Genomic DNA, 16,763 nt, shown 5'->3' with positions numbered 1-16,763 from the left:
TATTAAAAAGCTACTTTATTTTCATTGCCACCAGTGCGTGCTTATCACGAGGTGTGCATTTGATCGTCTCTGTGTGACGTTATAACTCGTCGTTTTTGATGAATAAAGCTTTATTTCATTAGCTCGGATTGATGAGGGAGTTTAACAGCACGCGCATTGCAGCATTCGCGTTTGGATCGTCGGCACAAACAGGATGATGCAACGCGGAAGAGAAATTACGAGTGCAATGAATCTTTTTCGACCCGATTCCTTTTGAAAGATTCTATTGAGTCGATTCGCGAGTCACTGACGGTTAATCTTGAAAATACAGCGGCGACCACAGTACTGTGCCAAATAATTATTTAGTCTATCTAAAAAAATAAAAATAAAAGGAGTAATTTTGTTTTATGTTACTAATGTCATTTACAAGTTTAGATGGATAGGATTCACACATAATAATGGAACATGAAGCCAAATCACACAGTAGCCCAGATTTGTTTATTGTAAGTATCTCTTCAATATAAATAATAAATCAAGGTTAAATTTAAAATCGCAATATCCCTGATAGCAAACATATATCACGTCTGGATTTACATATTAAAGACTTATTTTTTTAAAGTGATTGCTCATAATACATCTGTAAGATGTTTGTGATGTAAAACCGACATCTTTAAGACGTCTATCAGATGTATGTTCACAGCAGATGTGTTCTTTAACTTTAACAGACATCTTGAAGATGTGCTCTGGGTTTGCTGAGTAAAGAGCTGTGCGATCGAATCAATTCATCGGAACGAACCGATTCACTTCAACGAGTCGGACTCCCCGACGCGAAGGCACGTCATGAATATTAATTAGCTCAACCGCCTATGGCTTAGCTAGACTACTGAATATTTAAAAAATGACCTTCTTGGTAACCATCCTAATGCCTCGTGAACGAGTCTTCGCAGTAATAAAATCCGAGAGCAAAGAGGAACAGAAATCCTTTTTAAATCCGCGGGTCGCGATTGGGCGCGTGCACAACACACCTCCTCCTCACCAACACCCATCCATCATCTATTATCCACCCAGAACCCGCTGCACAAGCAGAGCCGGTGCACCCAGCAGGTGCCAGACAAGCTAGGAGGTGAAATTTTCCACTACGACCCGATTAGTGACTTACAGCTGGCGCAGACTCGAGCTCCCTGCTGCGTTACCGCTACACCGCATCACCTCCTCACAGACATTCAGCACAGGACAGGCCCGAGGAACTAAAGCAGGTTTGAGCTCATCTCATCTAAACGAACACAGCTTCAAGCAGTGATGGACTTCCTTGCTGGATGCATAGGAGGTAAGGCATCTCTACCAGTACAGTAGAGTACAGTAGAGTACAGTAAATCCGTGTGTGCTCGATTAGGACTTAGTTAAGCTCGTTAAGAGGGTCTAACCCACGCACAGTCAGCGTGTTGATCAAATATAGCTTGTATTTGTACATTCAGATTCAGTAGTCTGTCATGCATATGTGTGGAGTTTATTTTGAAGTGAGTTGATGTAATTCACACGGTCAGATCGATTCACACGTGCTGAATTATTTGTAGCAGGAAGCCACATCACGCTGGACACGTGAAAAGAGTTTGGTTTTATTGAATTCTGTTAAATACTCATGCTAAATCTATATTTTTAATGTGCTTTAATGAGCAATAATTTCAAATCTATTTCTGCAACTCTTTTTTTCGCTTTTGGTTTGATATTCAGTTTGTTGTTAGTGAGCTGTGTGTTGAGGTGGGTGAGTCACGTGACGGAGTTCTACTCTGCCGCCTTTGAAGTAAAGAATGTTACATTGTGACTGATTGACTGCTTCTGAATGATTGACGTGTTCTAAATTGGGTTAAATCGGCAACATTTTCCTTTGTGGTGGAAAAGCTTATTTAGAAAGTAATTGATAATTTTTTTATAACGTCTTGCTTTCGTTTTTCTTTCTTTTCTTTCTTTCTGGCTTTTAATTCTAATTAAAAAATAAAAATAAATATATATATATATATTTATTTATTTATCTCAGTGTTGTGAGTTTATATCTCACAATTCTGATATTTCTTCTTAAAACTGTGTTTATATACCACAAATTTGAGATTATGTATAAATTATATGTGGGAAAAGTTGTGAGAGCCACAATTACCTGTTTATTAATTTATTTTTTAGCCTGTGGAGGAAACCAGTTTAGGCCTTAATCACATTTTTGATTGATTAACAGATGAAGTTGCAGTATTTATGGAGTAGCCTACACATGTTTTCTACATCTAATTTGAATAGGTTTCGCTTGCACAAGACAGAATTTGGGATTCATTAATTATTCAGCTTTCGTTATAAATTCCACTGTAATGCAAATGTGGTCATAATAGCGTGCTTATCTGTATTCAGTGTAATAGTCTGGATTCTCCTTGAAGTCATCCTATTCTCTTATGAGAATAACAGTCGTGCATGAGCTGCTGTGAAATGTGTTTCCCGGAAGAGCCCAGAATAACCCCCTCCCATACGCCTGTCCATGTCCTGTCAAAAGCAGAGGCATCCCACACACCCCTGCGGGAGCCAATCCCAGCCACAGGACGGGGTCACATCTCTCTCAAAGCCCCTCCCGGCTCGTGTTTCATATTACAGATGTGAAGACACAGTGCTTCATAAAAGTTGGATCACAGGTGTCATTATGAGCCCAGTTTATGTTTCCCTTTGTTTACTGATGAATGATTGATAATGTGGCTCGTCATTTTTTCAATATTAATTGAACTAGACCTAGAAATAGAACTGAAGTATTTTTTCCTTCACTAATATGTCTATATAGATCTATAAAAAATATACTAATTCATTATTACTTGGTCATTTATTATGAGTGTGAGTGTATATACACACACACTCAATAATAAATCAAATAGATGCATGTACTAATATGTATGTTTATATATATATATATAAACAAATATAAATGTTATACATATATTTGTTTCAATTTGTTTAAACTGGTTTAAACATACATTTTTAAATCAGTTAATAAAAAGGCATGTTTTGCTTGCTGTTTTTCTCTAAATGAACAACACAAGTAATAGTGGTATTTAATCTTTTTTATGTGCGCCAATGTAACAATATTTAATAATTAACAGTGATCTAATCAAACTTATTGACTATTAAAATATCTGTGTGAACACTTTCAGAATTACAAATTTTATGAAGTCAAATTTTTGTCAACTGCAAATATATTGAAAAATAGTGTTTATGTAATTTTTCCTTTACTGTATCTTTTCTTAAGTCAGCTCTTGTCCCCATTTGACGACTTGAGTTTGTAGCAAAGGACATGTTTTGATTGGTCAGGATGGACCAACGCCTTCGGTCTAGGCTGACTCCCATCGACCCGAGGCCATGTGCGTCCAGCCATGTGGATCCCTGAGGAGTCATTGGTCTCCTTGGCATGGAGCAGTAACCGCTGATATGTAATACCCTGTGAGATTCTCAGATAGATCTCCTGTGAGATTTCCAGTCCTACATTAGCATCTTTCAGTGTCTGCCAATCAATGACTGACTTTGTTGTTGTTCTGAATCTAAAAAGATGGAAATAAAACACTGACGATCCTAGAATTGACTCTGTTGTTCATATACAGCTGTGCTTACAACCATTTTATGCTAAATTTAGCACTAAATGTGGTCATGGGGCAATATAGCATACAAATGTAGGAATTATTTTTTTTTTTCTCACACGAGTTGTAAACTCTGGACAGCGAGTGGTAAACTCTGGATAGCGAGTAATAACTCTGAATAGCGAGTGGTAAACTCTAGATAGCGAGTGGTAAACTATGAATAGCGAGAGATAGACTCTGAATAGCGAGTCGTAGACTCTGAATAGCGAGTCGTAAACTCTGAATAGTGAGTCGTAAACTCTGAATAGCGAGTCGTAAACTCTGAATAGCGAGTCGTAAACCCTGAATAGCGAGTCGTAAACCCTGAATAGCGAGTCGTAAAACTCTGAATAGCTAGTCGTAAAACTCTGGATAGCTAGTCGTAAAACCCTGAATAGCGAGTCGTAAACCCTGAATAGCGAGTCGTAAACCCTGAATAGCAAGTCGTAAACCCTGAATAGCGAGTCGTAAACCCTGAATAGCGAGTCGTAAACCCTGGATAGCGAGTCGTAAACCCTGGATAGCGAGTCGTAAACCCTGGATAGCGAGTCGTAAACCCTGGATAGCGAGTCGTAAACTCTGGATAGCGAGTCGTAAACTCTGGATAGCGAGTCGTAAACTATGAATAGCGAGTCGTAAACTATGAATAGCGAGTCGTACACTATGAATAGCGAGTCGTAAACTATGAATAGCGAGTCGTACACTATGAATAGCGAGTCGTAAACTCTGAATAGCGAGTGGTAAACTGAATAGCGATCCATAAATTCTGAATAGCGAGTGGTAAACTCTAGATAGCGAGTAGTAAACTCTAGATAGCGAGTCGTAAACTATGAATAGAGAGTCGTAAACTATGGATAGCGAGTGGTAAACTCTGAATAGCGAGTGGTAAACTGAATAGTGATCCATAAACTCTGAATAGCGAGTGGTAAACTCTAGATAGCGAGTAGTAAACTCTAGATAGCGATTCGTAAACTATGAATAGAGAGTCATAAACTATGGATAGCGAGTGGTAAACTTTGAATAGCGAGTGGTAAACTAAATAGCGATCCATAAACTCTGAATAGCGAGTGGTAAACTCTAGATAGCGAGTCGTAAACTATGAATAGCGAGTCATAATCTATGGATAGCAAGTGTTTAGTGAGTCGTAACCTCTGGATAGCGAGTCGTAAACTCTGAATTAAGCAAGATGTTTTTGGAGAAAAAAGATACAAACTCAGATTTGCAAGTCGTAAACTAAGAATTCTGAGAAAAGGTCACAATTTTAAGAAAATATGCAATTACCTTTAAGAATTTTTTTTTTTAGGTGACACAAACAGGTTTCTTTAGGTACCGTATTTTCCAGACTAGAAGTCACACTTTTTTTCATAGTTTGGCTGGTTCTGCGACTCATAGTCAGGTGCAACTTATTTATCAAAATTTATTAGACATAAACCAAGAAAAAACATTACCGTCTACAGCTGCGAGAGGGCGCTCTATGTTGCTCAGTTCTCCTGTAGTCTACACTGAAATCATAGAGCGCCTTCTCGCGGCTGGAGACGGTAATGTTTTCTTTTGGTTCTTAGTTCTAAATAAATGTGACTTATAGTCCAGTGCGACTTATATATGTTTTTTTTCCTTGTCATGATGTATTTTTGGACTGATGTGACTTATACTTAGGTCCGACTTATAGTCCGAGAAATACGGTATACAGAGTATATTGCTCAATAGTTAAGCATTACAAACTCATATAATTTCTCTTTTCTGTCCAGGTGCTGCCGGGGTCCTCGTCGGACATCCTTTCGACACAGTTAAGGTTAGTAATCATTGACTCGTGTTGTTCGAGTGTCAGTGCTTTTGCTGCACGTAGGTTGAGCAAATCTGTCATCTGAACCGGCTGTTGATTTCTTAGGAACTCTCTTAAAACAAACGAGCAAACACTTATCATTGCTATTTTTGGCTGATGTTTAACGCAGGGAGCTTGTTTGTGTCGTGACACTTTACTCCATCCTATCCATTTCATGCTGAACCCTGTGACTTAAAAATTACTCCTGTGTAAGCACATCATACTAGTCCTGTGGTTACAGGGTAAATAATAACTTAGTAGTGACGCTATTAACTATGTTTATTTATATTATTATTATTAATAAAAAAAAATGTATTCTGTTTACGGTCTTGAATATTTAGGCCATACATTGCAATTGATGGTTTTCAATCATTTAACCACAATGGCAGTTCATCTGTTTCCATATTCAAAAGAAACTCTGAAGTACGAGCTCTTTATATCATGGGCTTGTAGTAATCATGTTGTCTGTCCTGTAGGTTCGTCTTCAGGTCCAGAGTGTTGATAAACCACTTTACCGAGGCACTTTTCATTGTTTCCAGTCCATCATACGTCAAGAATCAGTGAGTGAAAACTTCAGTGGTTTTATATTCTTCTCTTTAACTGCATCACAAACACCTACACTCACATAAAGCCATATATTTTTAGAGCATATCTCAACTAGCTGATGGTTTTATTTATATTTTTGTCACAAAATATAACTATACTATCAGCCAGATCTAATCTACTTAATGCAACTGTAAGGCATGAAGATATTCAGATATTATAATCATTAACATCATGATTTTCAGTAAATCTGCTTTGAATAGTCATATTGTGAAAAGGACTATATAAATAAATTTAATTTGATTTCCCTATGCTTGCCCATGTAAACTATTTAGATTTGTTTTAAGGTTGTTCAAATGAATATTTAAACGTGAACCTTATCAGCGTCTGACTAAGAAGTAAAATGTAATTATACTTTAGTTGTTCTTTGGAGATTTTCTGATTTTAGTACTTTTTGATGAAAAGTGTGTGTGTGTGTACACGAACATACACACAATAAATTGGTAAATTTATTTAATAATTTGATATTTTTTCTTATTTTATAATTTAATTAATTTAATTAATATTTTTAATGCTGCTGTTTTTATTACATTTTTATTTATTTATTTAATTTGAATTTATCTTTTTAAGTTTAATGCTTCACATTCATCGAGATCTCCATTATTTTTGCGCCAGATAAATACTGAAAATATATATATATATATTAGCTGGTCAATGAAAACAGTAAAAAATGTAGACAATGTATACTTTATATAAAAAATCTTACTTTTAAAAATAAAATAAAAATACTTTTTACATTATTTATTTTGTTACTATTTATTAAATTTAATAATTTGACAAATATTTTAATTAACTTCATTGCTATTCTTAAACACTTCTCAATTATTAGAAAAAAGTATAATTGTTCAAAAGATGAGGGATGAATAAATTATAACAATCGATTTTTTTTAAACTATAGTAGTGTTTATAGTAAAACTACAGTAATATTTAAATTAATATTTAACTTTGATTTTATTAATATTGTAGTCATTTTATATTGTACTTTATTAATACTTATTATTTAAATAAATTATTTCATTACTTTTTTACAGTTTGTAAAATATTGTTAAATTATTTTATACAAGTCATTGAATTATAGTTCTTAAGACTTGTATATTTTATCATTCTTGAGTCGTTGATGCTGATATGGCAACAATTACTCAAATATTTGACATCTCTTTGATATCTTTGCATTTACACATGTACATAAATGCAGCTTGGATCACTTTGCTTCACCTTTTCTGCAGATGCTTGGTCTTTATAAAGGCATTGGGTCGCCCATGATGGGCCTTACGTTCATCAACGCCATCGTCTTTGGTGTTCAGGGCAACACCATGCGTATGTTAAGCAAGGATACACCTATGAACCAGTTCCTAGCCGGAGCGGCGGCTGGCGCCATCCAGTGTGTGATCTGCTGCCCGATGGAACTGGCCAAGACCCGAATGCAGATGCAAGGAACAGGCGAGAAGAAGTCGTCCTCTCGGAAGGTCTACAAAAACTCACTGGATTGCCTAGCTCGCATTTACCAGCGCGAGGGTTTGCGAGGAGTCAACCGAGGAATGGTTACAACTCTTATCCGGGAGACACCGGGCTTCGGCGTTTATTTCCTCACGTACGACCTCCTGACGCGTTCGCTGGGATGCGAGCCGGAAGATCCGTACATGATTCCCAAACTGCTGTTCGCCGGCGGGATGTCGGGAATCGCATCTTGGCTTTCGACGTACCCGGTGGATGTGATAAAATCCCGGCTTCAGGCCGACGGGGTCGGAGGAAAGTACCAGTACAGTAGCATCATGGACTGCACGAGGAAGAGCATCCAGCGCGAAGGTTGGCGTGTTTTCACACGCGGACTTACTTCCACTCTTCTACGGGCTTTTCCAGTTAACGCAGCCACTTTCGCAACGGTCACCCTCTTCCTTTTGTACGTACGTTCGGATGACGCTCCGAAAGATTGCGAAGCTGCTCCAGGTACACATCACGCGCCATTGCAGCAACAAGTGCAACCATCCAGTCTGTGAGTAACCTCATCTCTCTGGGATATCAACTAGCTTGACGCGTAGCACTTCCCAAATCATGGCTGACCTGTTACTAAACGAACAGTTGCTGTGCAGTGAGCACATCTGTCCACTGTAAATGGAATTGCACAACTTCTATCTGTACACTGACTTGAGCTTTGCATTTGTAAATATTTTTTTTATATTCAATTCAATATATATATATAATTATAGTGTCCCTGTGGCTCAAGTGGTAGAGCATTGCGTAGCAAGCGCAAGGTTGGGAGTTTGAATCCCGGGGAACACATGTTAGGAAAAGTTGTTAGACTGAATGCAATGTAAGTCGCTTAAGATAAAAGCGTCTGCTAAATGCATAAATGTAAATTTAACAAACACTTCCCTGTGTCTGCCTTATGAGAGATGAAAGAATCCGACCTCTGAAAGTAAGAATTTGCATGTTGATGTAGTCAACTACTTTTGTTGTTACTTGGGGAAAACTAGAAAAACTTGCTTCGACATTGCAAATTATTGCTACACTGAAGAGAAACCAGTGTCTAAACAAATCCTCCAAAGCATATATCAAGTTTAGCTAGGCTGGACACCAATTGATGTGAATGAAAAGAGGCTGTAATGTGTAGACGTGTGGATGTAGGTTGTGCCTTCTTAAGGTTATAGTTATTTCCAGAGGTTTCTGGTCAACTGTAAATTCATTTTTGGAAAGGTAGTTACCAAGGTCCTTCTCAGCCTTGTTTTTGTTTGCATCTAATCTAACATGGTCTCTACCCTGACTAAGTTAAAGCCCCGGACATAAGATACAATTTGTAAGGTCAACTCCACCAAGACTTGGACTAATATGATTCTGGCCCTGGAGAATATAGTCTTTGTTATTATGATGTTTTAATCTGAGGAGTGAGAACCTCCTTTTAGTGGAAGCTGCTGGTGAAATTGCCTAAAAGGTTACAATATCTTGGCCCACTTTTAAAGCTGTGTAATGAATATAGTAGACACCAATGTTCCGAAGTTTCTAAATCACTATTGTGATGTATGAGGAACTGTTGATATTGTCTACTTCAAAATGTATTACCTTGTTGCTGGTGTACTGAAAAGAGAATGAACCAAAGTTTTTTTTGTCTGACAAATCAAATTCTGTCCCCTCAGTGTAAGTCTTCTGCCCTAGACTTATGGTTTATTATCTATAAAATTAATGAAGTATTTGCATGTTTTCTGTAACTTATTAAAGTGTTGGGATACAAGTTGTATCGGCCCCATTGGAGGTCCACTGTATCTATATCTATACTGCTATTAGAGTTTTAAATGACCTGCTGTGTTCAAGTAACATCTTTTGATTGACTGACGCATGTGGGTTGTCTCTTGAGTTATACTGTAAGATCAATATATTTTATGATCGTGTGTATCGACGCTGGAATTTTCTCAGCATACAGAAATTAATGGATTTGCATATGTTAGATTTCAAAGTACTGAATGTAAGAGACTAAAACATACACGTGGGATAGGAGTGTATAACAGACAGAAGATGTTTCTGTAACGGTTACAGATTGTTTGTTGTATTAAATGTAAATATGTAGTATTTCATTAAAAAGGGAAGTTTAGATAGATTCATTGAAAACTAAATATGTTGTGTGTGATGTCTGTGAGAGATGTAAATAAACTGTATGTTATGGAGCTAGATTGGTTGCAGAAGTACTAAAGTGGTTTTAATTTGATTAGTTTTCTTTCTTTTTCATGTTCGTTGTTACTGCCGTTGCTGAACAGATTGAACTGTACTGAATCGAATAAAATGTTCGTCCTATTTTTGTATAAAAAACTGTTCTGTGCTGCTCCCAAGTGGTTGGCCTCAAACAATTTACCAATTGTTTTTGGTCATCTAAAATATGTGAAAATAAATGGGATAACTAATAAGTCTTGTTTTTTGTCTTTATTTATATATATATATAACTTGTTGTCAATTGATGTTGACATGTCATGTGGTGCGTTAAACACAAAAATGAGATTCTGTAATTTAAAAGTACTGTATTTTATTTCAGTTTTCATTGCATTTCAAATTATTAGCCAAATATTCATTACTTAGTTTTGCCTCCATGTTGTTTTTTAGTGATAATTTTGACCCTGCACCCTGGACCACAAAACCAGTCATAAGAATCAATTTTACACAATCTGGAACCTGAATAATATTAATCTTTCCATTGATGTATGGTTTGTTTGGAGGATGGTATTTGGCTGAGATACAACTATTTGAAAATCTGAAATCTTAGGGAGCAAAAAAATCTAGAACTGCATATTAATAATCATAATAATAATCTATAATTTTGACCCATACAATGTATTTTTGGCATTTGCTACAAATATACCCCAGAGACTTAAGACTTTGGTTTTGTGGCCTAGGGACACATTTATGGTTTGACTAATGTTTAATCTTTTAGAGGGATTCCTGGTACTTATCTTCAAACTAGTGAACAAACAAATCTAGGTGAGATTACACAACTACTCAAGACACATTACTCATCCTGGGATTTCTTTCCGGGTACACCATCTCTAGTTTTAGCACGCAGCTTGTTTACTTGAGATTCTGCAATATCCGCCCGCTCCTCTGCCTCTTCCAGCTCGTGCTGCAGTTTTCGTAATTTGGCCAGGTTGGCATTTGCCTGTTCCTCGGCTTCTTCAGCAGAACGTTTGTAAGATTTTACTTTCAGCTGTAGCTTGTCCACTAAGTCTTGCAGTCTTGCCAGGTTCTTGCGATCCTCGTCTGTCTGATAAGTCAGCTCCTTTATGCGTCGTTCATACTTTCTCACACTTTTAATGGACTCTGAACCTCGCTTTTGCTCTGCATCTAACTCATTCTCAAGGTCACGGATACGTGCCTCCATTTTTTGTAGCTGCTTTTTCCCTCCTTTCATTGCTACTTGCTCTGCTTCATCTAGACGGTGCTGTAGGTCCTTGATGGTCTGTTCCATGTTCTTTTTCATCCTTTCAAGGTGTGCACTAGTGTCTTGTTCCTTCTTTAACTCTTCGGCCATCATAGCTGCATCAGTAATGGCTTTCTTTGCCTTTTCATCTGCATTGCGATTCTCTTGCACTAACTCCTCAATTTCATTCTGCAACTGAAGCAGATCAGATTCTTGCTTTTTCTTTTGATTGATGAGGCTAGTGTTTTGGGAGTGCAAGAGTTGCATCCTCTCAGTTGCTTCAGTAAGTTCATGTTCAGCTAGTTTGCGACACCTCTCTGTTTGTTCCAGCACTGCTCTCAGTTCTTCTAGTTCTGCTTGAATCAGGTTGTTTCTGCGCTCCAACAGGGAAATGTTTTCTTTGAGATCATCATTACTGTGAAGTGTCTCGTCCAGCTGGAGTTGAGTGTCCTTTAAGCATGACTGGATCATCTTCAGCTGCTTCTGGGCATCAGCTGCCTGTCTGTTGGCCTGGCTTAATTGAATTTCCATTTCATTAAGGTCTCCCTCCATCTTCTTTTTTACTCTTAAGGCCTCGTTGCGGCTTCTATTCTCTGCCTCAAGAGACGCCTGCAAGGATTCAACCATACGCTGGTAGTTTCTTTTTGCTTGTTCCATTTCCTCATCCTTCTCAGCCATCTTGCGCTCAACATCTGCCTTCAACTGGTTGAATTCCAGCTGAGTTCGTAGAATCTTACCTTCTTCGTGCTCGACTGAAGCATCAGCTTCTTCAAGTGCTGACTGCAACTCTGCTTTCTCCTGTTCCAGCTGTTTCCTCAGTTTTTCTAACTCGTGAATACTCTTTCGTCCTTCACCCACTTGATCTGTTAAGTCTGAGATCTCCTCCTGAAGATTCTTGTTTTCCCTTTTGATGGTCTCAAGGTGATCTAGCGTTTCTTCATAAGAGTTCTTCAGTTTAAAGAGCTCTGTACTTAAGCTACGGGCTTCCTTTTGTGCTCCCTCAAGCTCACACTGTGACTCTTCATATTTTTGTTTCCACTCTGCAATGACTTTGTCAAAGGATCTCTGTTTTTTGTCCAGGGCCGCAGATGCTGCATTTGACCGTTCAAGATCCAGCATCAGATCTTCAATCTCATTTTGCAGGCGATGTTTTGTTTTCTCAAGAGAAGAACACTTTGCATTCACTGCTTCCACTGCTTCCTCTGCTTCTTGCAATTTTTGTACAAGTTTCTTCTTGGCTTCCTCCAGTTCCTCCGTTCTCTGGATTCCATCAGTCTCATACCTTGCCCTCCATGTTGCTACCTCTGTATTGGCTTTGGATAATGCCCGTTGGAGCTCAGCTTTTGCTTCTTGCTCCTCTTCAAATTGCTCTCTTAGTAAGTCACAATCATGGCGGGCTGACTGTACAGCATGAGCAAGAGCACTCTTTGCTTTCACCTCTTCCTCAAGTTGTCTTTTCAAGTCTTCAAGTTGCTGGGTGTATGAGGTCTTTCCTCTAGTGAGTTGGGAGATTAGACATTCCTTCTCCTCCAATTGTCGTCCAAGTTCCCCATTTTCAGTCAGCAACTTGGCTTTCTGGGTGGACGTATCATTCAGTGCTCTCTGGGCTTCTTCAGCTTTTGACCTATGCTCATTCATCTGATCTTCCAGGGAGCGGCACATCTTTTCAAGATTTACCTTGGCCTTTACCACACTCTCCATGTTCGAGGAAAGGTCATCCAATTCCAACTTGAATTCAACTTTTTCTTTCTCTAACTTCTGTTTGACCCTTTGCAAATTGTCAATCTGTTCCCCTAGTTCTGCCACACTGTCTGCATGCTTCTTCCGAAGGGAGGCAGTGGTGGCCTCATGATGAAGAGTGGCTTCCTCAAGGTCCCTGCGCAACTTTTGAAACTCTGCTTCCCTTTTTTTATTGAGTTCTACCTGAGCACATGTGGCCCCACCTGCCTCCTCTAGGCGCTCACTGATGTCCTCCAGTTCTCTAGAAATTTCAGATCGTTGTTTCTCCACCTTTGCACGAGCCGCACGCTCCGCATCCAGCTCCTCCTCCAGTTCTTCAATTCGAGCTTGGTTTTCTTTTAGTTTTTTTTGCAACTGTACTGAAGCCGTTTGCTCATCTTCAATCTTTCCGTTCAGCTGATTAATTTCAAAGTCTTTCTTTTTAAGTTTTTCTTCTAGTTGCTGTTTGTCATTCTCCAAGTCCATTACACTCTCCTGAGTCAGTTTCACATCTCCTTCCATCTTTCTCTTGATACGCTCCAAGTCCATCCTAACTTTTTTTTCTTGTTCCAATGAGCCCTCAAGATCATCCACCTGTTGTTCAAGCTTAGCTTTTGCTTTTGTCAATATATTTACTTTGTCCTCCTCACTTTGAAGGTCATCCAGTGTTTGCTGCTGAGCCTCTTGTAGAGCTTTTTTCTCTTTGGTGAGTTTCATTATGTTTTCATCAAGGGATGACATTTCCTCTGTTAGATTCTTCACTTTGTTCTCAGTGGCATGCTTTTCCTTTTCCACCTTGGCCAATGTCAGCTCCAGGTCATCTATATCTTTCTTGAGCTCAGAACATTCATCCTCCAACTTGCGTTTCTTGGCTGTGAGGTCTGCATTTATCTCTTCCTCATCCTCTATACGTTCTGCCAGCTCTTTGACTTTAGCCTCTAGCTGGATTTTGCTTTTTATGAGCTGTTCACATCGTTCTTCGGAATCCATTAGCGTGTCCTGCTCTGATTGCACCTGAAGAAGTAAATCATTCTTCTCTTGAAGAAGAGTGACCATTTTCTCTTCTAACTCTTTCCTCCTGGCCTCAGATTTCTCCAAAGCTTCTTTTAACGTATTGAATTCATCCTTCATGTTTGCCATCTCCTTTTCAGACTCAGCACTCCTTAGCAAAGGTTTTATCTTAAAGAACAGTTTCATCCATGGCCAGTTTTTCACACCAAGGAAAGAACGAAGGTTCCACTGGATGACCATGAGGGCATCTCTACGTTCCACAAGTTTCTGAAACTCAACTCTCATCAGTAATCCACGAGCATAAGACTGGATCCTAGTGAGGATACGAGCGAGTTGGTCATCTCGCATCTCTTCTAACGTACCAAGCAGGCCCGCTTTAAAAAAGACTTTTGTGTGGCCAAATTTGTATTGCGTGTGATCGATGTCTAGTGAGCCTAACAGCTTCTCAGCACTTTTCTTGTTTTCGATGAACTGTCCTTCAGGGATGGCAGATGCATTTAGGATTCTGTACCTCTGTTTGAAATCACCATAGAGGATCCTGTTTGGGAAACCTTTCCTGCAAATCCTGATACCCTCCAGTACACCGTTGCAGCGAAGCTGGTGCATGACCAGACAGTTGTCCATGATTCCAGGAGTTTTGCTCTCATTTGGAATCAGACAACGGACAAAGTGTGGGTTTGTGGTTTTCAGATTGGTCATTAATTTGTTAAGGTTTTCTCTGTGCAGGGCGGACACGGTCTGAAAAGATGACCCCTTTTTCTTGGCCCCTTTCCCACCTGACTTTTCTGCTGCATCTCCTGCTGCATAGGTTGAGAATAGATGACTCAACAACTTCAAAGAGGATTTCTGATAGAGACCAACTACAGTTTCATTCAATGGGTCTTTGTTCTTCACCAACCAGCCAGAAATATTATAGTCCACAGTACCTGCATAATGGGATAAGGCAAAGTGTGCTTCTGCCTTTCCCTTCACAACTCGTGGCTTTTGGAAAATGTTTGTCTTTCCCAGATGGTTGTCGTATAGCTTTGCTTTGAATGTCTGATCACTGGCCTTTGGAAACATGCACTCTTCCTCCAGAATGGACATGATCCCTAGGGGTTTCTCAATCAGATCAATGCAGGATTGCAGATCCATCCCGAAGTCAATGAACTCCCAGTCAATCCCCTCTTTTTTGTATTCCTCTTGTTCCAGAACGAACATGTGGTGATTGAAAAACTGCTGCAGCTTTTCATTTGTGAAATTGATGCAGAGTTGTTCAAACGTGTTGAAATCAAAGATCTCAAAGCCAGCAATGTCTAGTACACCAATGAAATGCTGGCGATGTTGCTTTGTGTCAAGAGAGTGGTTAATTCTTACCACCATCCAGTTGAACATTTTCTCATACACTGACTTTGCCAGTGCACCAATTGAGTAATACACTTGGTCCACACTCTGTCCTTTTGTGACGTACTCATTGCCTACCTTGACTCTGGGATGGCAGAGTCCTTTGAGCAGGTCAGCAGAGTTCAGCCCCATTAGATAAGCTGCCTTATCTGCATCTTCAGTACCGTCAGACTCTGCCTGCTCTTCACGCTGTTTCTGCTTGAACTTCATATTGCCATAGTGCATGATAGCACCTGTCAGCTTGTAGACTCCCATCTTTTCTTCGGTCGTGAAGCCAAGTACATCAAATGCTTTGTCAGTAGCAACCAGCTCTTCATTGTCATTGATGGACGCGACGGTTACTTCTCCTTGGGAGATGTAAGAGTAGTCATATGGATTATTGGTTATTAACATCATGTCCAGTAGTTCGGGCTTTTCATTGGACAGTATTTGGAAGAAGATATGGTAGTTCCTCTCAGATTTTAGTTGGAAGGTCACCCGAGACTTCTCTAGCAGGTACGTTTCTATATCAGCAGAGGAGAGTTTACCGCTTGTCCCAAAATGAATGCGGATGAATTTCCCAAAGCGAGAGGAGTTGTCATTTCTCACGGTTTTAGCATTGCCAAAAGCCTCAAGTGCAGGGTTAGCCTGAATGATCTGATCCTCCAGGGTTCCCTTGCTGGAGTCTTTCTTTCCAGCTGCTCCACCAGCGGCAGCAATGCTTGCAAAATACTGGATGACTCTCTTGGTGTTGACAGTCTTCCCAGCACCGGATTCTCCGGTGATAAGGATGGACTGGTTCTCCCGGTCAGTTAGCATGTATTGATAAGCGTTATCAGAGATAGAAAAGATGTGAGGCGGGGCCTCTGATCTCTTCTTACCTCTGTAAGCAGCGACTACTTCTGAGTCGTACACGGGTAACCACTTGTAAGGGTTGACGGTAACACAGAACAGCCCAGAGTAGGTGTAGATCATCCAGGCTGCATAACGCTCTTTGAGGTTGAACAGCACTGCAGGCTCGTGAAGGAAAGTAAGCATCGCCATGTCTTCGATTTTATCGAATTTAGGCGGGTTCTGGGGATGGACGTCTCCATCCTTGACAGTCACTGTCCTCCCATCATCAGTCTTTACAGTGACTTTCCCTCCTTCCTTGTTGACAATTTTCCCCTTCACAAACTCCACCTTATCATCAACAACAAAGCATTCGGTCTTGATGTCAAAGGCTCTTGTCTGAGCTTCCAGACGTTCTTTATCCGACTTCCTCAAGAAGGGAGCAGCCTTTCCGAACTCTGCCATCATAGCATCACCCATAGTGACTGCTTCAGATTTCCAGCTACACTGAGAGTTGATGAGCACACCTCGGCTGAGGAAACTTCAGTGACACAAACCACTAGTGATGGGTTTTTATAGAGAGTTACTGAGATCCAAATAAGGATGTGAAAGGAAAGAACACAGGGGACAGGGTTTTTTATCAAGAGTTAAAAGCGGTGTGGGGTCAGTAACAAGACCTTTTAGTGGTTGAGATCCTTATATAGACAACAAACACCTCTCTGATTGTTTCCACCCTTTAGAAATATTACACATACCTCTAGCAATAAGCATGACCTTCACACACACACACACACACACACTCACATATATATATATAGATGTATGTTCATATATACGTTTTGTTTTTTGTTTTTTAGCAATTAATGTTTGTATTTAGTAAGGGCACATTTAATTGATCAAA

At 39.4% G+C, this 16,763-nt stretch overlaps 2 protein-coding genes across 3 annotated transcripts; one reads left to right on the top strand and one right to left on the bottom strand.

Moving 5' to 3' along the window:
- The first annotated feature begins 595 nt into the window (after positions 1–595).
- On the top strand, positions 596–9,935 carry LOC113081517 (mitochondrial basic amino acids transporter-like). 2 transcript variants are annotated; one of them, XM_026253591.1, is made up of 5 exons: positions 596–1,306; positions 3,284–3,444; positions 5,366–5,409; positions 5,916–5,999; positions 7,269–9,935. In XM_026253591.1, exon 5 carries the CDS (start codon positions 7,269–7,271, stop codon positions 8,037–8,039), a length of 771 nt encoding a protein of 256 aa, XP_026109376.1. In that variant the 5' UTR covers positions 596–1,306; positions 3,284–3,444; positions 5,366–5,409; positions 5,916–5,999; the 3' UTR covers positions 8,040–9,935. The 2 variants fall into 2 exon arrangements, with proteins under 2 accessions (XP_026109376.1, XP_026109374.1); XM_026253589.1 differs by lacking the exon at positions 3,284–3,444 and having other exon boundaries at positions 598–1,306.
- Positions 9,936–10,032: 97 nt separating this feature from the next.
- LOC113081515 (myosin-6) lies at positions 10,033–16,431 on the bottom strand. Its single transcript, XM_074559896.1, has one exon. The coding sequence runs from the start codon at positions 16,340–16,342 to the stop codon at positions 10,532–10,534; it is 5,811 nt and encodes a 1,936-aa protein (XP_074415997.1). The 5' UTR covers positions 16,343–16,431; the 3' UTR covers positions 10,033–10,531.
- Between the last annotated feature and the right edge of the window lie 332 nt (positions 16,432–16,763).

The sequence above is a fragment of the Carassius auratus genome, unplaced genomic scaffold (genome assembly GCF_003368295.1).
Source record: "Carassius auratus strain Wakin unplaced genomic scaffold, ASM336829v1 scaf_tig00034518, whole genome shotgun sequence".
NCBI lineage: Eukaryota > Metazoa > Chordata > Actinopteri > Cypriniformes > Cyprinidae > Carassius > Carassius auratus.
The sequence above is the reverse complement of the archived record's forward strand: the minus strand, read 5'-3'. Positions and strand labels throughout refer to the sequence as shown.

Coding starts and splice junctions, on each gene's coding strand:
- LOC113081517 (XM_026253589.1), top strand. CDS start 1,279: ATGGACTTCCTTGCTGGATGCATAGGAG. Junction 5,410..5,915: donor ATCCTTTCGACACAGTTAAG/GTTAGTAATCAT, acceptor TCTGTCCTGTAG/GTTCGTCTTCAGGTCCAGAG. Junction 6,000..7,268: donor CCATCATACGTCAAGAATCA/GTGAGTGAAAAC, acceptor CCTTTTCTGCAG/ATGCTTGGTCTTTATAAAGG.
- LOC113081515 (XM_074559896.1), bottom strand. CDS start 16,342: ATGGGTGATGCTATGATGGCAGAGTTCGGAAAGGCTGCTCCCTTCTTG.